This window comes from Odontesthes bonariensis, chromosome 19, assembly GCF_027942865.1.
Source record: "Odontesthes bonariensis isolate fOdoBon6 chromosome 19, fOdoBon6.hap1, whole genome shotgun sequence".
NCBI lineage: Eukaryota > Metazoa > Chordata > Actinopteri > Atheriniformes > Atherinopsidae > Odontesthes > Odontesthes bonariensis.
In genome coordinates, this window is record NC_134524.1 from 8,765,595 (window position 1) to 8,784,488 (window position 18,894).

The 18,894-nt window shown below is 42.8% G+C and overlaps 1 protein-coding gene across 4 annotated transcripts in view; it reads left to right on the forward strand.

The window, feature by feature from the left end:
- stim2b (stromal interaction molecule 2b) overlaps positions 1-18,894 on the forward strand; it is a 51,585-nt gene that overhangs the window by 13,550 nt on the left and 19,141 nt on the right. For all 4 annotated transcript variants that reach the window (XM_075451018.1, XM_075451019.1, XM_075451020.1 and 1 more), the window contains one exon: positions 9,783-9,913. In XM_075451018.1, the coding sequence (XP_075307133.1) occupies positions 9,783-9,913 (131 nt within the window). The remainder of the gene's footprint in view (positions 1-9,782; positions 9,914-18,894) is intronic.

Sequence of the window (18,894 nt, forward strand, 5' to 3'; positions counted from 1 at the left end):
CTGTTATCATAGCTAAACGACACCGTGATTTTCGGCGTTTTGACATTTGAATATTATTTGGAAGCCGTCCCAAAAGACACAATGAAGGGTTGAAGTTTATTTTAAATAAAACCTACTGGTCCACGATTAAGAAAAACAAACAAAAAAACCAATGCTCCCCTATCTGTGGGACCTTATTGCTGTCACTTCAGACCTCAGAGAGCCACGCCTGTTTGCCTCTGTAACCGCGGATACATGAGCCGCTCCACCTCCACCTGTTTTATTTGCACAATCTGTTGTTTCATTGCATCCCACTTTAAGCAAATCGCAATCCAGTTCAGGGTGGATCGGGTGTAGCTTAGCCTTCTGGATTACTTTGTTTCTGTGTAGGCGGCTCTCAAGAAACCTTAATCATGAATGGAAGATGTTTCCGTGTCGTCTCGGGGCCGCAGTAACCGTGCCTTTGTGTGGGCCTCGGCGTTGTTGTTCCTGCCGACGGACGGTTTTGTTGCGACACGTCGTGTCTTGAGTGCACCAGGAGTTTAAAGGCTTGGCTTTTATTTTTGCAAGGGCACAGAATACTGGCTTATGAGTTTCTGGCTGATTCATCCTCCAGTAGCGACCAGTTTTAATCCCAAACCCCCAAGCGTCACGAATGAGGCCCGATTTTACCATCTCGTGAAACCGACGCTTTCTGTATCTTGTTTCTTTAACCGCCGCTGCTCCTCTCTGCTTCGGCCTCCACACAAGCTGGTGGTCCATGATATTTGTGTCATACTAATGGCTGCTGATGCGCTGAAATGGTAGACTCTCCAGAAGCTTCATTTACTCACCTTTAATACTGACCCGTCAACTTGACTTATGATACTGCCACATGGACACCACTAACACCGGACCCGTCTGGTACACCCTGACATCGCATTCCTTCACCCGGCTTCACACAGCGTGGGACGTCTTTTTGTTTATCGGCAGTTTATTCATTCAAAACCCAGAGTCGCTGATAAGAGATGCCCCGCGTTGTTGTTTTTATAGTGAATTATGAGAGCGCAACAAACGGGTTCAAGAGTCCCCGCAAGGCCGAGGTGTCCGCAGCGGCTGGTTTTCACCTGCCGGCTTGTCTGGACGAGTCAAAGATCTTTTCTTTTCTCTTCTCCCTGCAGCCTGTGTGGCATCCTTTGTGTCGCAGTAACAGAAACAGCAGCCAGCCCTGCTCATTTTGACAAGGAGCTTATCTATAGTACCCTACAGCAGCGGCAGTAAATGCTATCTAGATTTTGATTTAATGACCTCGAGCTGCACCCTCGCAATTCCTCGCAAACAAACTAGCCCCATGTTTACATTCGGTATTTCCCACCAAACATAGTTTGCATTCCCGAGGCTCGACTATCAGGCTGAATGATTTTTCTCCCTCCTCAACATATTCGCAGTGCAGGAAGAAGGTTATTCGAGTCCTGCATTGTTTACATCCATGTTTGCAAGGTGGTGACATCCATAATATCTCTCTGAATGTACTTTTTTTTATACCAATCCCGAGTGTATTTTCTACTTAGATGTGGAATAATCCCTATAAAGATCTTGGCATTCAATTAAAATGTCACCGTTTGGTGCATTTTAGAGAAAGGAGATTACTTATTTCTAGGGCTGGGCAAGTTAACTAATTATTATCGCGTTAACGCATTGATTATTTAATGCGATAAATATTTTATCGCGCATTAACGCAGGTTTTTTAAAATTAATTAATTAATTTATTTTATTTATATTATTATTTTTTTGTAACAAATTAACAAAAAAAAAAAAACATTTTGGGTGGCTTTTGTACCTTTTAATGGATAGGAAAGTTCAGAGACAGGAAGCAGGGGGCAGAGAGAGGGGGAACGACACGCAGCACAGTCCGATGCGGGACTCGAACCACCCCTGTTTTATTATCTATTTTATTATTGTAAAAGTCTGTTGCTCACAGGCTTTTATTTTGTAAAAGTCTGTTGCTCACAGGCTTTTATTTTGTAAAAGTCTGTTGCTGTCTGCTGCAGAACCGGAAAAGAAAGTAATCGGCGGATCCACCAAACATGGAGAAGGGTACGGAACTTTTACTCAGCCATTTTCATTTTAAAGTTCTTCCAGACGGCGGAGTCGACAGAACCAAAGTCATCTGTAAACACTGCTGAGTTGAATTGTCTTCTCAGCGTAGTAGTTCCAGTCTAAAATATCACTTAAAGGCAAAACACACAACTGATAGCAGCAAGTCATTCAAGGAAACAGACAGTGGAGCGAGGCTTCTACATAAAAACTACAGAAAGATGCTGATGTTAAAAGTGTGTTTGCACAACAAATGTTATGGCACTTTCATTCATATGGCAGCACATTTAAAATAAAGCTAAATGCTAAAAGCTATACGCTACTTTTGAATTCATTTTTGGATTTTGCGTACAAATGCGATTAATCGCGATTAATCAGAGAAATCACGTGATGAACTTAGAGACGTGTAAAAAAACGGCCTCTTCCTGAAGCACTTCTCGAGGGAAACATTGACTGCACGGAGCCTAATAAGGTTTTCACAAGAGAAACTCTTTGAACTGAAACGTAAAGAGGGAGGTCACCCTCGACTGGTTTTCTTCCTCCTTCCGCCAACACTCGTGATGCCGCTCGGTCCCGTTCACACACCTCTCGCTCTGTATGGATAGGTGTCGTATCAGAGTGCAAAATGTGGGTTTGTTTCATGCGTCTGCTCTGCCTGCAGCGTAAAGAGGAGTTTGTGTGTGAAAGTAGGACTCTGAGAAATCTCAAGCAGTGTGAGACGCCCCCCTCCTTTCTCCCTCGGCTCCCCACAGTCACACATCAAACCCATCATATCCTACTGTCTTAATTCCACACGCAGCCACCTCCCGGATACACTTACGCTTAATCTGGATCCTCTTCCAGGATCGGGTTTTAGGGGAGACTATCTCCCAGGTGGAGGTCTCACTCTGCGGGTCTACGAGGTGCTGACGTGAAGCCTCTGCTGGTGGACCGAACCAAACCGTTCTGCTGAGACAGAAAGAGTTTTATCTGTGCAATCGGGTAAAACTCGGCTCGAGAATCATCGGTTTCTCACCTTAGTAGCCAAAAATTGTACTCAAGTAAAAGTAAAAAGTATAGAGATTTAAAACTACTCCGAGAAGTATAATTTTTTCAAAAACTTACTCAAGTAAATGTAACTCGTTACTACCCACCTCTGCTTATCAGAAGCTCCTCTTCACGAAGTCGGACTGCGGCTTTTCTTTTAGTTTAAAACATAAAACCAGCCATCTTTCTAACACTGTGTTTGTTTGGTTTGATTTAAGTGCTTTTGTGCAGCTGCAGGACGGTTTAAGTGGAGCCGACTCGATCCAAACTGCAGCAGTGTCGATTGTAACAAAGGAGGAAGTCAGCTCAGTGCATACTTGTGTTGGACACCGGTAAAGGTTTCCGGTACGAGTCCCCAACAATTCATCGGGATGATGTCTGCTGAATCAATTCATTTGTTTAAACAAAACGTCTGTCACAGCGATCAGGTTCAGGAAGTCCTCAGAGGTCACAGTAAACACATCAGACACCACCGCTGTCCTTTTCACCTCTTGTTACCGACTTAACTGCTTTTTGTGGAGAGGGAAAAACAAAAGAAAAAGCGGAGGAACCTCTTAATGACATGCATAACGCACAGAGAAACTGGTTTCTAGTGCAGGGATTCACTTTCAAGAAGCGGCTGACAGCTAAATGCTTTTATTGTCAGATTCCTCAGAAGCCAACCCGCTGCCCTCTGTGACAGCTCGCACGCATCTGTGAGTTAAAGCGAAGTGTTTTACTTCACAACCGCTTTCCTGCCTGCGTTTGTGTGTGGGCGCACTCAACATCCGTGCGTTCGTGCAAAGGGAGACCTCTGCCATTGTTACTCTTTTAGCATGCTGACAACTGCGAGTCTGACGGGCTAAAAATAACCCATCGCTTTCCAAATTTGTCATCTTCCAGGCCGGGCTGTTTTGATTTTTTCTTTTTTTTTAGCGTGCGTCCCCCTGGAATGCTCGGGGTCACCGACGGTCGCTTCCTGTCACATGTTTTCCTCTTTGACGTGCGAACAAAGTCTTTAAATGTGCTCAGACATGCTTAAAAAAACGAGGACACCTGGGAAGGAAAGGCCTGCGCTGTCACATCTGAGCTGCACAGCAGGTGCCGCGCTCTAAACGCAGCCGATAAATGCCATCTTTTACTGTTTTATCTTCGAATTATATATTCCTTTAAGCTTCAGAGGGTTGGCACATACCATAAAGCAAGAAGGGACCAGGAAAGGATCAACATAGGATATCGTGTGTGCTTGTAAAAACCAAAGTAGTTTTTTTTCTTTTTTTGTCTCTTTAAATATCCAAACAAATAGATATGCATGCTGCTATGCAAACAGCAGACTATGTAAACTTCCCCGCCAAGCTAAGCAAATGCAACTTGTATGTAACTTGTGTCCAAGCATCGGGTGCTTAAATAAGACCAGATCTGAAAGAGCCTTACTGTGTACATGTCGGCTTTTAGCTGAAGACATGAGGAGTGTTATGTAGTTTCTTTGTTCCCGTTTAACTCGTTTACAGCGTTTACAGCGATTACACCTCAGATTGCAACGTTAATCAGACCGGCTACTGATTGGTGAATGCCACCGTTTTTTTGTTTTAATTTTTTATTTTAAATTTCCACCATATAGTCGAAACAAAAGCCAGCTTTCATAGTCTGTGACGTCACTGCGTCATGTCAGGAGATTTTCTGTTTACACAAGAACAAGTAAACCACAGTGTTATCTGAGCTCTCTCTGAGTCCAGTTGCAGCCCTTTGCCAGTGCTGGTTCCTTAGTTTTGACACATTCATCCCTCCTCGGTGTCCTCTGGTCCAAACTTAGCCCGGGCAGGCGTCCAGTCAGATGCCTCCTTCGGCGTCTTCTTCATATTGCCAAGTGGCGAGTCTATAACTGACATGCCGAGTCTTCAGCAAGCGGATCCTGCGTCAGAAACCCACAGAAAATGAGCTTTGATTCAACATCAGATCAGCGCCGAGCCTACAGGGGAGCTTAACTGAATTATCTTTGCATTTAGCTTCTGCAACGTCTCTGCGTCGGTTCATAATTTAAAGGAGGGGGTTTGTACAAGCTTTTACGGAGCTTTTAAAATGAGAAAATGCATTACTCTTTCTTTTTTAGAAAGATGCTTTAATCCAAAGCGACCTACAACATGTTGGGGTTCAGTATTTTGCCCAAGGATGGAAGTTGGGGACTGAAGCAGCAACTATCCGATTGAAAGATGAGCATTTGACTTCCTGACCCAATATAGACGGAGTACTGGTTTCTGAGTATGCATTATCAGCAAAAATGATTAACCTACAGGCCTGTTATATTTTAAATTTGTGCTCCTTAGACACATAATATAGGCACAAAAGAAGAATACCAGTCACAGTTTTCAGAGTTTACATTCAGTACAGCTCAATTTCTGGGGAAATTGAGCCAGGAAGTTACAGCGCTTAAATGTTTGATTAAAAAACATTAAAAGTTGCAGGTTTATCCATCTATTCATTTCCATTAGTTATTCTTTGGGTTGATATAGAATGACCAAATAACATGGCTCATACATTGGCGCTTTACTCATTCTATTTTATGAGTCTATTGTATTCTATTCTATTGTCTCCTCTTCCTTAATAAATCCAATTTAATACTCCTAAATTATCCTGCAGTCAGAGCCTTCTTACATCAGCTGAAGATCTCTTTCTCCCTGTCCTCTGTCTTAGTCTATATATAGATGACAAGAGGATTGGAGCCATAATTATTAAACTTATTATTTTATTATTGATGATAATACCAGCCAGTGGACAAACAGAGAGAGCTTCTATTTTCAGAGCGAACACAACAGTAACAGAGCTCAACAATTTGACTTAACATGGCTAGCGAAGGTTTTATTTGTCCAAAACAGGGAGCGTATAAATTATCAATAATTAGTGCCTCTTTGTTGTTAATTATTTTTTATAATTTATAATTTATTCTTGTATTTTATTCGTTTAATTTTTTGTTTTTATTTTTCTGTACAGCACTTTGGTCAACTGAGGCTGTTGTAAAGTGCTTTATAAATAAAATTGGATTTGAATTGGATAATTAGCTGGAGCGTTAGCTCATTACTTCTACCAGCAGGGATGAAGACTTTACTTTCTTCTTCAAAAATCTCCGTACATTCCCCTCAGTCACAAACTCGCAGTGTTACGTTCAGGAGCAGCTGCAGTCGGTGTAAAAGATGAAAACGAATACTTGGAAAGTTCAATGGATTTGGATAGCGGGCCAAACCGTTCACCAACACAGCGATCATTAAAGCCAATAGTAACATCAATAAAATGTGTTTTAAAGGGGTTTTAAGGACATTTTTAGGGTGCTACAGCACCCCCTAAAATCAGCCTAATGCCACATATGAGTTAAAAGTCATGGTCAGGATAGTCATAAATAAATTAGCTTAGTTTTTGACCGCCTTCGTTAACGTTAAAACTGCTCACAGTCATTTATCACATGTAGAAGTAATAAAGAATGGGACTAAACTACTTACTGTATTTCCTCCAATAAAAACTGTGACTTAATAAAAGTCAGGCCTCTCAGAATGGGCGGGGGTGTAGTTGTATGAACACCGGAATGAAGAAAATAAAATCTCTCGTACCAACCCGCTGCAAAAGTTAAACTTATTTAAATGTACTTGAGGCAAATGGAGAAATGAATAGGAATGAATTGATTTCCAGTTGACTTGTGAACACACCGGTATTTATGTGAAAACTTCCCCCGAACCTAAGTTAACTTAATTCTTACCGTTGTAGTTAAAGCTAGCGAAATACAGAGGCCGTTGTCACTGCAGGACCCAGAATTGGTCTTTATACTGTCCAAATCTTTGGATAAATCGGCTAATCAGAGCTAATATTGAATCTTAGAGGTTGTTAGAGTTATGTAGATTGTTACTTTGTTTTATTTAAAGATTTTTATACAAATTCAACAACCAAAAACCTGTTTATTAGTGCGTTTCATGGGTGCCGGTGGAAGACTTTTGACACATGGAACGATTCCAGACTTGACGCTAAGTTTAAATTAGTCAACTTCTGCTTCAACATCATGAATAATTTATACGTTTATTTATACGCAGTTTTCTTTTAGGCCGAACCAAAGCTTTTCAGTCTTTGAACATTCAACATTTCTTATAATGAATCAGCATGATTGATAGATTGTTGTTGGGTTATTTCACCGATGGCACATTATCAGAATCAAGCCTCTATCGCCTGGAATAAGTTTAGCCTTCGTACAGCTACAACCTGCAACGCTAACAAGTTCTAACATAAGGTTACCAACTGTGGCTAAGCTGTCAAAGCTTTGAGTATTCTTGAATATTTATGACATTTTACGTCTTTTCAGTCATTCAGAAAGTGTGAAGCAGCTTTGAGTGTTTTCAGCTTCATTTTGTGCTACGTGTGCTCGGATGAGTGTGTTGTTTATTGTTGTTGTGTTGGCCTTGGCTGCTGAGCGCTTGTTTGTTTAGTCAGCTGCCAGCAGGGAGCGTCTTTATTTGTCTGGCTTGGACAAAGACCGTGACATGACTTCTATTGACAGTGTTCACTACAAAAAACCTCCAAAAACGTTCATGATCTCGTCTTTAAGAACGTCAGGTGTGCTGTTGGGGTTATGTGTGTGTTTGAACATGAGCTCCTGTGGTTGTTTTGCGGCTCCAGGGAGACATTTTGGCTCCCGTCCAGCTCAAACTGTCCATCGCTTGGAAGGTTGGTTTTAATGGGCTCATTTCCCCGGTGGTGATGAAAGGGGGGGGGGGGGGGGGGGGGGGGGGGGGGCTGAATGAAAACAGGGCCAGGAGACACTGCAGGAATGACAACAGCACATTAGGGGAGTCCAGCAGGAGCTCCAGTTATTCTGCCTGTTGCTGTTTAAAGACTGACCTGCTTTATACTGTACATGGAAGAGGACTTAAAGGGAAAAAATTTCAATAGATAATCAATTGATAGATAGATATACTTTAATAATCCCGCCAGGGAAATTTGTGGGTCAATATACAGGGATTTGACATACATTTTGGAGATGTTATCGTCTTTTTTCTGCTAAATATATGATCGTATTAGTTTCAGATGAAAGGTATTGGCACGTTTGACATCCACCTGCCTGACAAATAACCTCCTCCAGGTTACTGGGCTCTTCTCGGACGTTTGGCTGATGGTCCGAATGGTTTGCTACTCAAAATGCGGGTCATCGAACGTGACAAATTGAGACAATTTGAGGAAGGGGAAGGAGGGAGGAAACACTGGAAATATCGATGGAAACCTGTTCCATCCAGCTGTTTTTAGTCACAAAGCAGATCCTTCAAATTCGGGATATGCCGAGTAGAAGCCATCTTAAAAAGGTCACATGCCTGTTGAGTTTTTCACCTTCCTTAAGCATTTGGGGTGACGGTGGCTCAGCTGGAGGGGTCTTCCCCCAAACTACATCGGCCCGATATGTTCACTGGTGTGTGATTGTAGAGGATACAGGGTTTATCTGTGTTAAAAAGACATTACTAGAAACTGCAAGCAGCTGTGAGCGGGACCGAGATGGCGTACGTTGGGATGTGCGTACGTTGGGGCATGCGCTGGACGCTGGAGCTGCAGCTCTGCCCACACGCACGATACCCTCTGCGTATGTACGAGCACATAATAACCCCAATTCAGAGGGGTTTTTGAACATTTCTAGGGGGCGCCACTGAGCCATTTATCTCCGCCCACACACGATACCCTTTACATACGTACGAGGTCATCAGGGTGGACGTGTGTGCCAAGTTTCATGACTTTGCGATGACGATAAGGCTTTCATATCGCAAACGCCATCACACAATTTTCACTGCCTGGCCACGCCCACACCGTTCAGAGTTTGGAAAGGTTTTTCAATAAACTTTTCCCCCCGTGTCTTAAGAGTAACCTGGCCAAGTTTGAAGGTTTTTGTATTAAATATGTAGGAGGAGTTCGATCAAATGCGAGATGTGGAAAAAAAAGAGACTTTTCCAACCACCAGCAGGTGGCGCTATAGGTGGATGTCACTATTTTACATGTGCGCGTTCAGGCTGGGTCCAGCAATCACCGTATGAAGTTTGGGACAGATTGGATAATGTATGTGGGAGTTATAAGCGACTTAATTTTTTGTGGCGAGTGACTGTGAGTCATCAAATTTTGAAGCGTCGCCACGGCCACGCCCTTTAAGTTTTGAAAAAGTTTCCCCATGAGTTTTTTCCCCCATGTCTTAAGTGTAACCTGGCCAAGTATGAAGTCTGTAGCGTTAAATCTGTAGGACAAGTTCGATCTTATACAAGGCGTGGAATCGGGCAAAAATGGCACGAAAACTCACTTTCCATCCAAAATGGCCGCCTTCCTGTGGACGTGGGACCATGCCAACATGAGACTTTTTTGTGCGTCTGGGCATGATGAATGAGTGTACCGAATTTCGTCGTCCCACGCGAAACTAATCCTATTGCGGGCACCATTTTTAAGTATCATTGAGCTTCTCAATGGTTTTTTCGTGCATGGAAGAGGTCCACAGCATAGGGAAGTGTGAGAAGCTGCCTCTGAACGACCTGAACTCCCCTGTTTGTCATCCAAGAGTTTCTTCCTTTTCATAATGTCATCACCGTGTGGTTTATTTGCATGGTGGCTGCCTGGCAGCTAAATGGGATTCCTCACAGGAAAAATAATGAGCTGATTTTTGTGATCCCGGCACACAGGAACCGAACATGTGATCTGACCTAAGTTTCTCTTCCCTATAGACCCCTGTCTTATAGTGATGCCGCCATGCATGGGCGAGGCCGACCGCTTCAGTCTGGAGGCGCTGCGGATCATCCACAAACAGCTGGACGACGACAACGATGGGGGGATAGAGGTCAACGAGAGCGTGGAGGTGAGTTTTGTGGTTCAACATCTATGCTTTTGGTTATTCAGCGCTGACACTGGCACAGGATGCTACACCCGAGTTAAAACAACACCACAGGCTGAACCTGTGGCGTTTAGCCTGGGGTCAACACATCATCAGAGGGACCTTTCTTTAAACTCGAGCTCCTCAGAATCTTTCAGATGGTAAGACGAGGGTAAAAAGAAGCTCACTGTAACTGGTTCCAAGTAAAAAAAATGTGGAAGCATTTTAGCGTATAATGCCCCGTCGATGCCTTCTTCGGTCGATTGAACATGTTGAAACGGCGTGGGGTCTGTCTGTGAGAGAGAGAGCGCTCTGATTGGCTGTTCAGTAACATGAATTAGCTCTGTATTGTCTTACTTTTTGATCCATGTAGCTTAAATCCATAATAACAGCTTACATGTACAAAACACGCCAAACTAAGCTACAGCATACTGTATTTGTTATTATTCTGCGGCAGCTTGGAGGATGCTTGTGATTGGGAGATGCAGGTAGATTTAGGAAATAAGCTTGTTGTTCCCCAGGAAATAGCCTCTACAAACTTAAGGCCTGATATAGTCTTGTGGTCTAGGAGTAGAATGAGAGTCTATTTCATAGAGCTGACTGTTCCTTGGGAGGAATTGGTAGAGGAAGCATATGAAAGGAAAAAGCTTAGATATGTGGAGTTGGGGGCAGAAGCAGAGCAGCGAGGATGGAAGGTTAGAATTTGTCCAGTGGAAGTAGGATGTAGAGGATTTGTTGCAAAGTCTGTTGTCTCATTGTTGAGGGAGCTGGGTGTAACTGGACAGAGTGTGAGAAAAATAGTGCAGGAGGTTTCAGATAAAGCATTACAATCCAGTCAGTGGATTTGGATTAGAAGAAGCAATAGCAGCTGGGGGCCCAGCAGGGGCAGCACTTAGGGTAAACAGACTTTTGAAAAAGCAAAGAAGAAGTTCAAGCTATTTAAGTGGAGGGTTTGGCACATGTGATCCTTTTGAAACCAGGCGGCCATTTTGGGTGAGTTGGCTTTGAGTGAGTTGTATGGCTTTGTTTTTGCTGGTATTTTAGTGATTATAGGACTATTTAGGTGAGTTTGTCTGCTGAATCTGCTAGTGTGTCTTGTCCTTCCTCCACCTCTGGCACCCTCTATATTTTCATTACCCCCTACCCGAACCAGGGTTTGAATCCCATTCCTACTTATCTTTACCTCTTTTATTTCTTCCCCCTACCCGAACCAGGGTTTGCATCCCATTCCTACTTATCTTTACCTCTTTTATTTCTCCCCCTACCCGAACCAGGGTTTGCATCCCATTCCTACTTATCTTTACCTCTTTTATTTCTCCCCCTACCCGAACCAGGGTTTGCATCCCCACCCCGCTGTGACTGGTGTGCAGTTGGTGAGAGGCTGAGGTAGATTATGGTGGTTGTGGTGTGAGGGGCAGTGTTGGCTGGCATTAGGGGGGTGACTCTGGGACGCCAGTGGTCATTGTCTAGCCTCCTGGAGGTGTCGTGGGCCCAACTAGACGAAACACTGATGAAAGGAGGTTCCCACCTGATGACCCCAATGACATGTTGGTCAGCACTGCTCATTGATCTATATAATACGGAGTGTAGGGAATTATTCACTGAGTCTGGTCCTTTATTTTATTTTATTTTATTTTTTATTTTCTTTAGCACAAGTTTCTTGTGTTTATATTGAATCTCATACACATCCCTATTTACCACCCATACCCAATTCCATTCTTACTGTTCTGTATTTCTAATTTTTATTCTTTTATGTTATTGTTGAGTGTTGTACTTTGCGAGTGAGTCAAATTCCTTGTTTGTTTAGTCAAACCTGGCCAATAAAGCTGATTCTGATTCTGATTCTGAACTATGTTGGATGCTAAAAACTGAATTCTTAGTAAGCCGGATTGAATGATTTATAGACTCGCGCTCCGTGCTGCTCCACAAAGTGATGCCCTCTTGGGCGGGCTTGGATCGGATGCCATGTTTGGCTCTTGGCGGTTGTCTTTGCGGTGCGTTTACGTGTGAGATGCTGGTGACGTGTGGAGACACAGCAGGAAGTTCTGCCATTAGACCTTAATGAGTCTAATGCCAGAGGTGTCGTTTTAAAGTAGATTGACTTTATGCACATTCATGCACCCGGGGGCTAAGATACGACTTTGGTTTCCAGCCTTACGGTCACTTGACGCTTTTGTGGGCTTTCGGTGGTGTCTTCAACATGACTACAAGCTCATGTGTACGGCTGTACATGTGCAGGGCTCACACAGAGATTTATGGCGTTAAATCCCACAACAAAAGCGCAAAAAAATTAAACAAATTCTCTCGTGTTACTTTGAAAACTTCTAGAAATAACCTACTTTTACAGGAATTAAATGTGTATGAATATTGCTTTTTAAAAACTATTATCTGACAACGTGTCTGGTTTTTAAGATGTGGTTTTCCACCTTGTGAGTATTTGCCCGTTCCTGGAGGTTTTCCTTTGGCAGAAATGCTGTATTTTATGGATTATTACATAAATGTTTCAAGTTGACCCAAGGACACCTGCCTGTTGCCTCCGTAAGTGGATCAGCACACACACACAGCACAAGTAAATATTTAGTTTACAAAGCCGGCAGGGAATTCGAGGCAATGGGTCGGGCTAAAAGTCAAATCATTTTAATATTTCGCTGCCAAGTCGGCATTCCTAACATAGTGACCCAGGAAAATACAGTGGAAGTGGTGTTTGTAGAGCTGGTTCTGCAGTGTGTGTGTGTGTGTGTGCAGGTTTCTGTGAGGGACCAAAGGGAGGGTACGACTGACATCTGAGAGCACTCTGACCCGCCGTGACCCGCGCGTCTCTCGGTGATAAACGACTCGAGCCCGCGGTCACATTTTCTGGTTGTGTGTGTGTGTGTGTGTGTGTGTGTTGGCGCTGAGGTGCTGGTGTGAGGGACGGTTATACCCTGCAGCCCTGCGGTGGCGCCTCAGCGAGGAGCTGGACGCCCACATCAAAGACACGTGTGCACGGATCCCCGGTGCCTGTGTGTGCGGTACAGCAGCGCGCTACAAATTGCCCCACTTGCTTGTTTTCACCCGTCGTCTTTATAAGGGCAGAAAGTGGCGTCCGTGTCTTTCCAGCAGGAAGCCGGAGTTGTTTTTGGCTGATGTTCGTTATCCGGGATTTTGAGCTTCTTTGGTGTTCACGTCACCAAATTGGGAGATTGTGATTAAAAATAAGGTCTGTGATTCTAACCGTGGCTCAAAGGAACCCATAACCTGTGAAAAAACACGAAGCAGCGGTGCTTTAATGCTAGTTTGATTAAAAAATATAGATTTTTTTTTATTTTCTTTTACTAATAACTAAACAGAAACTGATCCAAATCAAATCAAATTTATTTGTATAGCACATTTAATGTACAAAACGATTCAAAGTGCTTTACATAAAATAAAAGCGTTGCAGCAGGGAGTGTAAGAAGCATTAAAAATACATAAAAGAATATAAAGAGACGGATCAGATGGAAGAAAAAGGTGGAGAACGCCTGAAAGCAGCTTCACAGCAGGCGGTCAGATTTAGCCGAAAGCTGATCAACTGATCTAATGAAACGTAATAAAGTAATCACTCAGGAATTGATTTAATCACTGGGAATACCTGGAGTATGATATCGAATCAGGGAAGATCCCTCCAGTCACGTGAGTTTATGTTTGGCAGCTCAGACCGTAAACAGCTGGAGAGTCACGCCATTTTAATCTTTGACAAGTCGGCAATGTTTCGCAAAAGTTGTTCCCATTCCTCGCAATTCGTAAGACGCTTTTTACACATTCTTTGCTGTTTCTATTCACCGTTTTCTTTTTCTCATCTTCTGAAGGAAACCAACCAGCAATGGAAACCCGTCTCCTGTCATCTCTCCGGCTGTATTTAGGCACATAAGACACCAAACAAGAAGGGGAAGCGTTAAAAACAGGCTTATATTTAATAAATTAATCAGAGGGAGAATTTCCTGATGTGAACCAAGCACAACGAACAACATACATGCGTATGTATTGGCCCGTCGGGTTCCCAGTGATTAACCAGCCCCAAAAATCCTGAGTGATTTCATCTTGGCCTCGTGTAAATACTGTCACGATCTTGGACACTTCCTGGCAGCGATGAGTCAAAGAGTTGCACGGTTATGAGGTGTCAGACCCCATCTGGCCTCCGGTTGACAGACCTCGTCACCCCTGGAGCCGCGTTGCCACCTGGCTGGAACGTTACACCGACGGCACATGTGCAGGATGTGTGGTATCGATGACACGCATTTTTGTGCTGTTAGTAATAAACTGTTGATGTTAAGTAAGAACCAATCATTGGTTTAAAGCGTTGATGAGAAGTAAAGTGAAACTGCTGCACTGTGGGGATCATTGGCAGCTGAGCAGGCTTGAAAAACCCCCTAATGTTCCTCAGATCTGGTCCTCAGGGGCCCTCTGCCCGGCATGTTTTAGCCGTTTCTCTGCTTCAACACGCCCGCCTCATTTGTAGATCAATAACAGGGTTGGGCTGAACCTCATCGAGGACACGCTGTTGAGGAAAGCCGCCTCATTTGAATCAGGTGGGTTGGAGCAGGGAAACATTTAAAACGTGCCGGGCCAAAAGGAGGAAGGGAAAGCACAGAAAAGCATTACAAACAGGTGTGCTGGAGGTGTACTCCTGCTCCTGAACTCCAGCCAGGAAGATATCATCTTAATTACACGGTGACTTTGACAAATAGCTTTTCACAAAACATAAAGGGTGAAAAGGACTATATTCAAAGCTTTTTTGAAGGCTTTCAAGGTTTTTTTTTTTTTTTTTTTTGGTGGAAAAGATGTTTTCGTTCTTCCTTCGTGAAGATTTTAATTCACCAGCTGGCTCCGCTGACAGTTCTTTGTCATCTGATTTGTTCAAGTTCACCCTTATAAGACAGTAAAAGAGAAAATCCTTCATCCATCTGTTTTCTTTTCCCCCCACAAAATGCTTTCCAAGGACAATTTCCCCACTGATTCTGTGTAACATTTAGTTTAGCTTGTGTTATTTTACATAACAAACGTAGCCAGTGACCATGTGAAAGGAGTCTTTCTTAGAGGAGAATCTAAGGAGTTTCAGGTGACTGTTTTAATGTATAGGATTGGTTAAATCATCTCCTGTCTTTTAGCATCTTTTCTACCTAAACGCAGACAGTTTCAGTTGCATTTATCAGCTAAAAAGCTGAATACTTCCAGAAAGAGAAGGTAAACCAAAGTCTGTAGTGGTAGAAAAAAGTGACATCTTTCTCTGCTTTCAGAGGCGGATGCTTAAGTGCTTTAATATGGAATACGAACCTCCAGCTTCTAGGTGCTGGTTCCAAAGCCCCCCGGGCTTCAGACGATTTAAAAAAAAACGTCCCCTTCTCTCACGAAATATGAAGTTTCTTCCCACGACATCATGGTGTCACTGTTTAAATTTACCCTTTCTGATCAGTGTGCTTGTAGTTCCTCTACAACCTCATTTCCAAATATGGTCTCTTTGCCGTTCTGACGACCAAATGCCAAACAAACCAGTACGACTGTAAATGAACCAAAGTCCTGAGCAAATAAACAACAGAACGTTCAGGTTCTATATATGAACCAAATAAAAAATGTTAATGTTAACTCATTTAAAACCATAATAACCACAGTAGAGATACACTGGGAGATATACACATTCTTAAATATGACTAGCTAGTTATTATAGTCCTTTTATTTAGTCCGTTATATATTTATAAGTAAGGATTTGTTTTGTTTTTTTTGACTGTTGGTTGCTCAAAACAAGCAGTACGCAAGCTCTGGGAAATGGAAGAAGAGGAACCGAGAGAATAAATGCCAAATAAAAGCATTAAGAACTGTCCTTATAGTCATGTTTACATGCTAAAGCAAGAAAAAAAACAAGTATTTCTGCTGTCTTACATACATGTGACCTTCCTTTGTCTCTATTTGACCTTTAACTACGCCAAGAATGATCAGACCAGTTATTTTAAAACTCCCCCTTAACTTTTTCTAAATGACTATAATCCTGTTGCTTCATCCAGTTTTCACTCAACATTTGTGCTTAAACATGTTGGCAGCTGCTTTGGAGCAGTGTCGGTCCGGTAAGGAAGTGGAATATCTCTGTTATCCTTCAGGACGTTGAGGAGCAAAGGCTTTGGCTGCTTTTGGAGTTCATTTTCACCGTGAAGAGTAGCGGATGAACACAAATGGCTCTGGGGAAGCAAACAGAAACATTTTCCCAAGGATGGGGCGTAACACGTGTTTGTATGACATTAAAAAGTACGTGAAATCACATGTATTTATGATTTTTTTTTTGTTTTTGCTCAGAGAGAGGGAGCGTTTGTCTGCTCTTAGATGAAACAGTCAAAGCTTTCTCCGCTCCCCGTCTCTTCAGCTTGAATGCATTCACATCAAAAACTTGGCGTCTTTAAGATGTTCACAGATAGTTTCAAAGCAGTCGCTGTTTTTAATCTTCTTCAACGAGCGTCTGAAGTCGTTTTTGGAACTTCACCCACTCGAGCCTAATCCTGCACCAAATGTCTCTGATGCTGGGCGCTCTCAGGGGTTTTGAATGACGTTTGCCGGGGGTCTGTTGCTGAGCGCGGTCGCTGGGGACGGCAGGTGCACGTCCTCGTCTCGGGGTGCAGAGCTGCCCGACTGCCAAGAAGACGTTCGACTGGATCGTGTTGCATCACTTGAATTGCATGAACTCGAACGGCATCGGAGCAGGGACGACGGTTCTGCTTCTGCTGTGTGCTGCTTTATTAGTTCCTGACAAGTTAATAACATCTGAGTGGGGAAAAACGAGGCTACATCCACGTACTGTATTTACAGTATGTCTTACTTATGTGTTGACCTCTGTAAACAGAGGAAACTAGAGAAGGCTCACAGAGCATCGGGGGTGTGGAATATCTATAAAAAGAAGGTTCTCGAAGGTGTTTGTGGACTTGTCTGGGAATGTTCCAGAGGGAACTTGCAAGGGGATATTTTATTTACAACATAAATTCTGAATGAATGCAGGCTTTTTTATCTTGAAACACTTAAAAAAGAGAAAAGCCCCAGAAGTCAGGCTACACCAAAAGGCAGTCGGCAAGGAAAAGAGGTAAGGAATGGGTGGAAACCAGATCCCAAAGTAGTAGAAATACACACAAGGAAACGTTTAACTAATCAGGGAAACACCTGGAACAAAGATCTAGACTAAAAGGGAATTGAGATGAAAATCCAAAGCCCCAAAATATGAGTGAAATAAACCACAAGGAGCCGAGTTTTAGCTAAGATACAAAATTGTGGAACGCTTTGAATAGTCAGGAGGGTGAGTGTAAAACCGTTTTAATGTTAGAATATTACACTTTATATTTTGACTTTTTACTGTTGTTTAGTATGCTTTTAGTTCTCCATCCAGATGGTTGTTGCACAGCAGACCCACATTGCTGCAGAGTGCACGTGCAGTTGGATTCTCTTAATTTCTTTACATGTGCAGTTATAGACATGTGAAACACCAGGAGTGGAGGTGTCAGAAGACAGATAAGGAGTGAAGCCGGACAGCTGAATCTGAAGGATGTAATAAAACAGCATTAAGTGGAGGGAGAGCGGCTGTAATGTAAATTAGATTTTTGTTTTGGCCTTGATGCGGAGCGCTGTGCACCGACTCTGTCTTCACCTGTGTCGGGCATTGCTGCTAATTATGATTTAATCTGCTGGTCTGTCGTCTTAGTTTATTTTAGGTGTGTGACGTTTAGCAGTGAATCTGTTTAAATCGTGTTAATTTGATGTTGTTGGACTTCTGCTACTTTAAAAACACGTTAACGGCGTGTGAAAATGTTCAAACAAAGTGGGCTACGCACTGAAAATATGTGTGTTTTATTTTATATCGAGTGTCCTGACTGTATAAGATCAGTGCACAGATGTGCATGTTTCTGCTCAGTTTCCATGGGACCCATGTTCAAGTACTTCAAAGTACTTCATCACACTTAAATATGTCTTAAAAAAGAGAGAAATGAACTTGAACTCGTTCATTTTATGATTGCGATTTCATATTTTAAAGCGTGACATGAACATGAACTTTGAATTTATTCTTGGGAAGTTGTACAACACTGTCTTTATTAGTGTCTTGCTGTATGTTTAGCGCTTTGGGACATGTTCCTCCCCTGTGAAGGGTTTCATTTGTCTGCTTGGAGCTACAGACGGGAGGCAGCGAACTCAGATGCTGCGTTAAACTGCTGGCCCTCTTACCAAAGTGGACAGAATACACTCACATCAACTCTCCTGATTACATGTGGTGATTGTACATGGACCAACAACAGAGAAATTTCCATAGATGTTACTGTGATCCAATCCATCCATATATTTAAATAGGATAATCAGGTGTCCCTCGACCTGCAAATCGAGACGATTGTTTACATTTTGATGAGTTATTTTAACACTACAGGGTGTTTTTTAGGCCTGAAACCCAAAGATGATTGACAGAAACTTGACTGATATTTTATTGAGTGTGGTAATTATTAAAAGTTAGACTATTTTAGTTATTTTAGAAGTTACCCCTCATGTAGCCACATTTTGCTGGTAGGGATGTGGTCACCCTTACATAAACAAGCAAGGGAACAGCACTCCCCCAAAAAAATCAGCCAGAAGGAAAATTACTCGGGAACAAAACAACGAAGGGTTTCACCTGGTCTTTGTTTTCCTCAGACCTTCTTTTGAAGGTCACTGTGTAGACACCTACACAGTGTGGGGCTCGTGGTGTTAATCTTGTGGCTCATTTGCACCACATGGTTATTCTTCTTGCACCATAAGTGGCAGCAGTTGACCCCAGGTCACCAAGAAATGATTCTAGGTTTTAACTCCCCTTTAAACCACATCGTGTCATTTCTCTTTGAGGGTGGAATAAACAAATGAGATGGAGCATACGTAGATACGTGGGTAGGTAGATGGGTAGCTAGGTAGGTAGATACGTTGTTAGGTAGATACGTGGGTAGATTGGTAGGTTGATG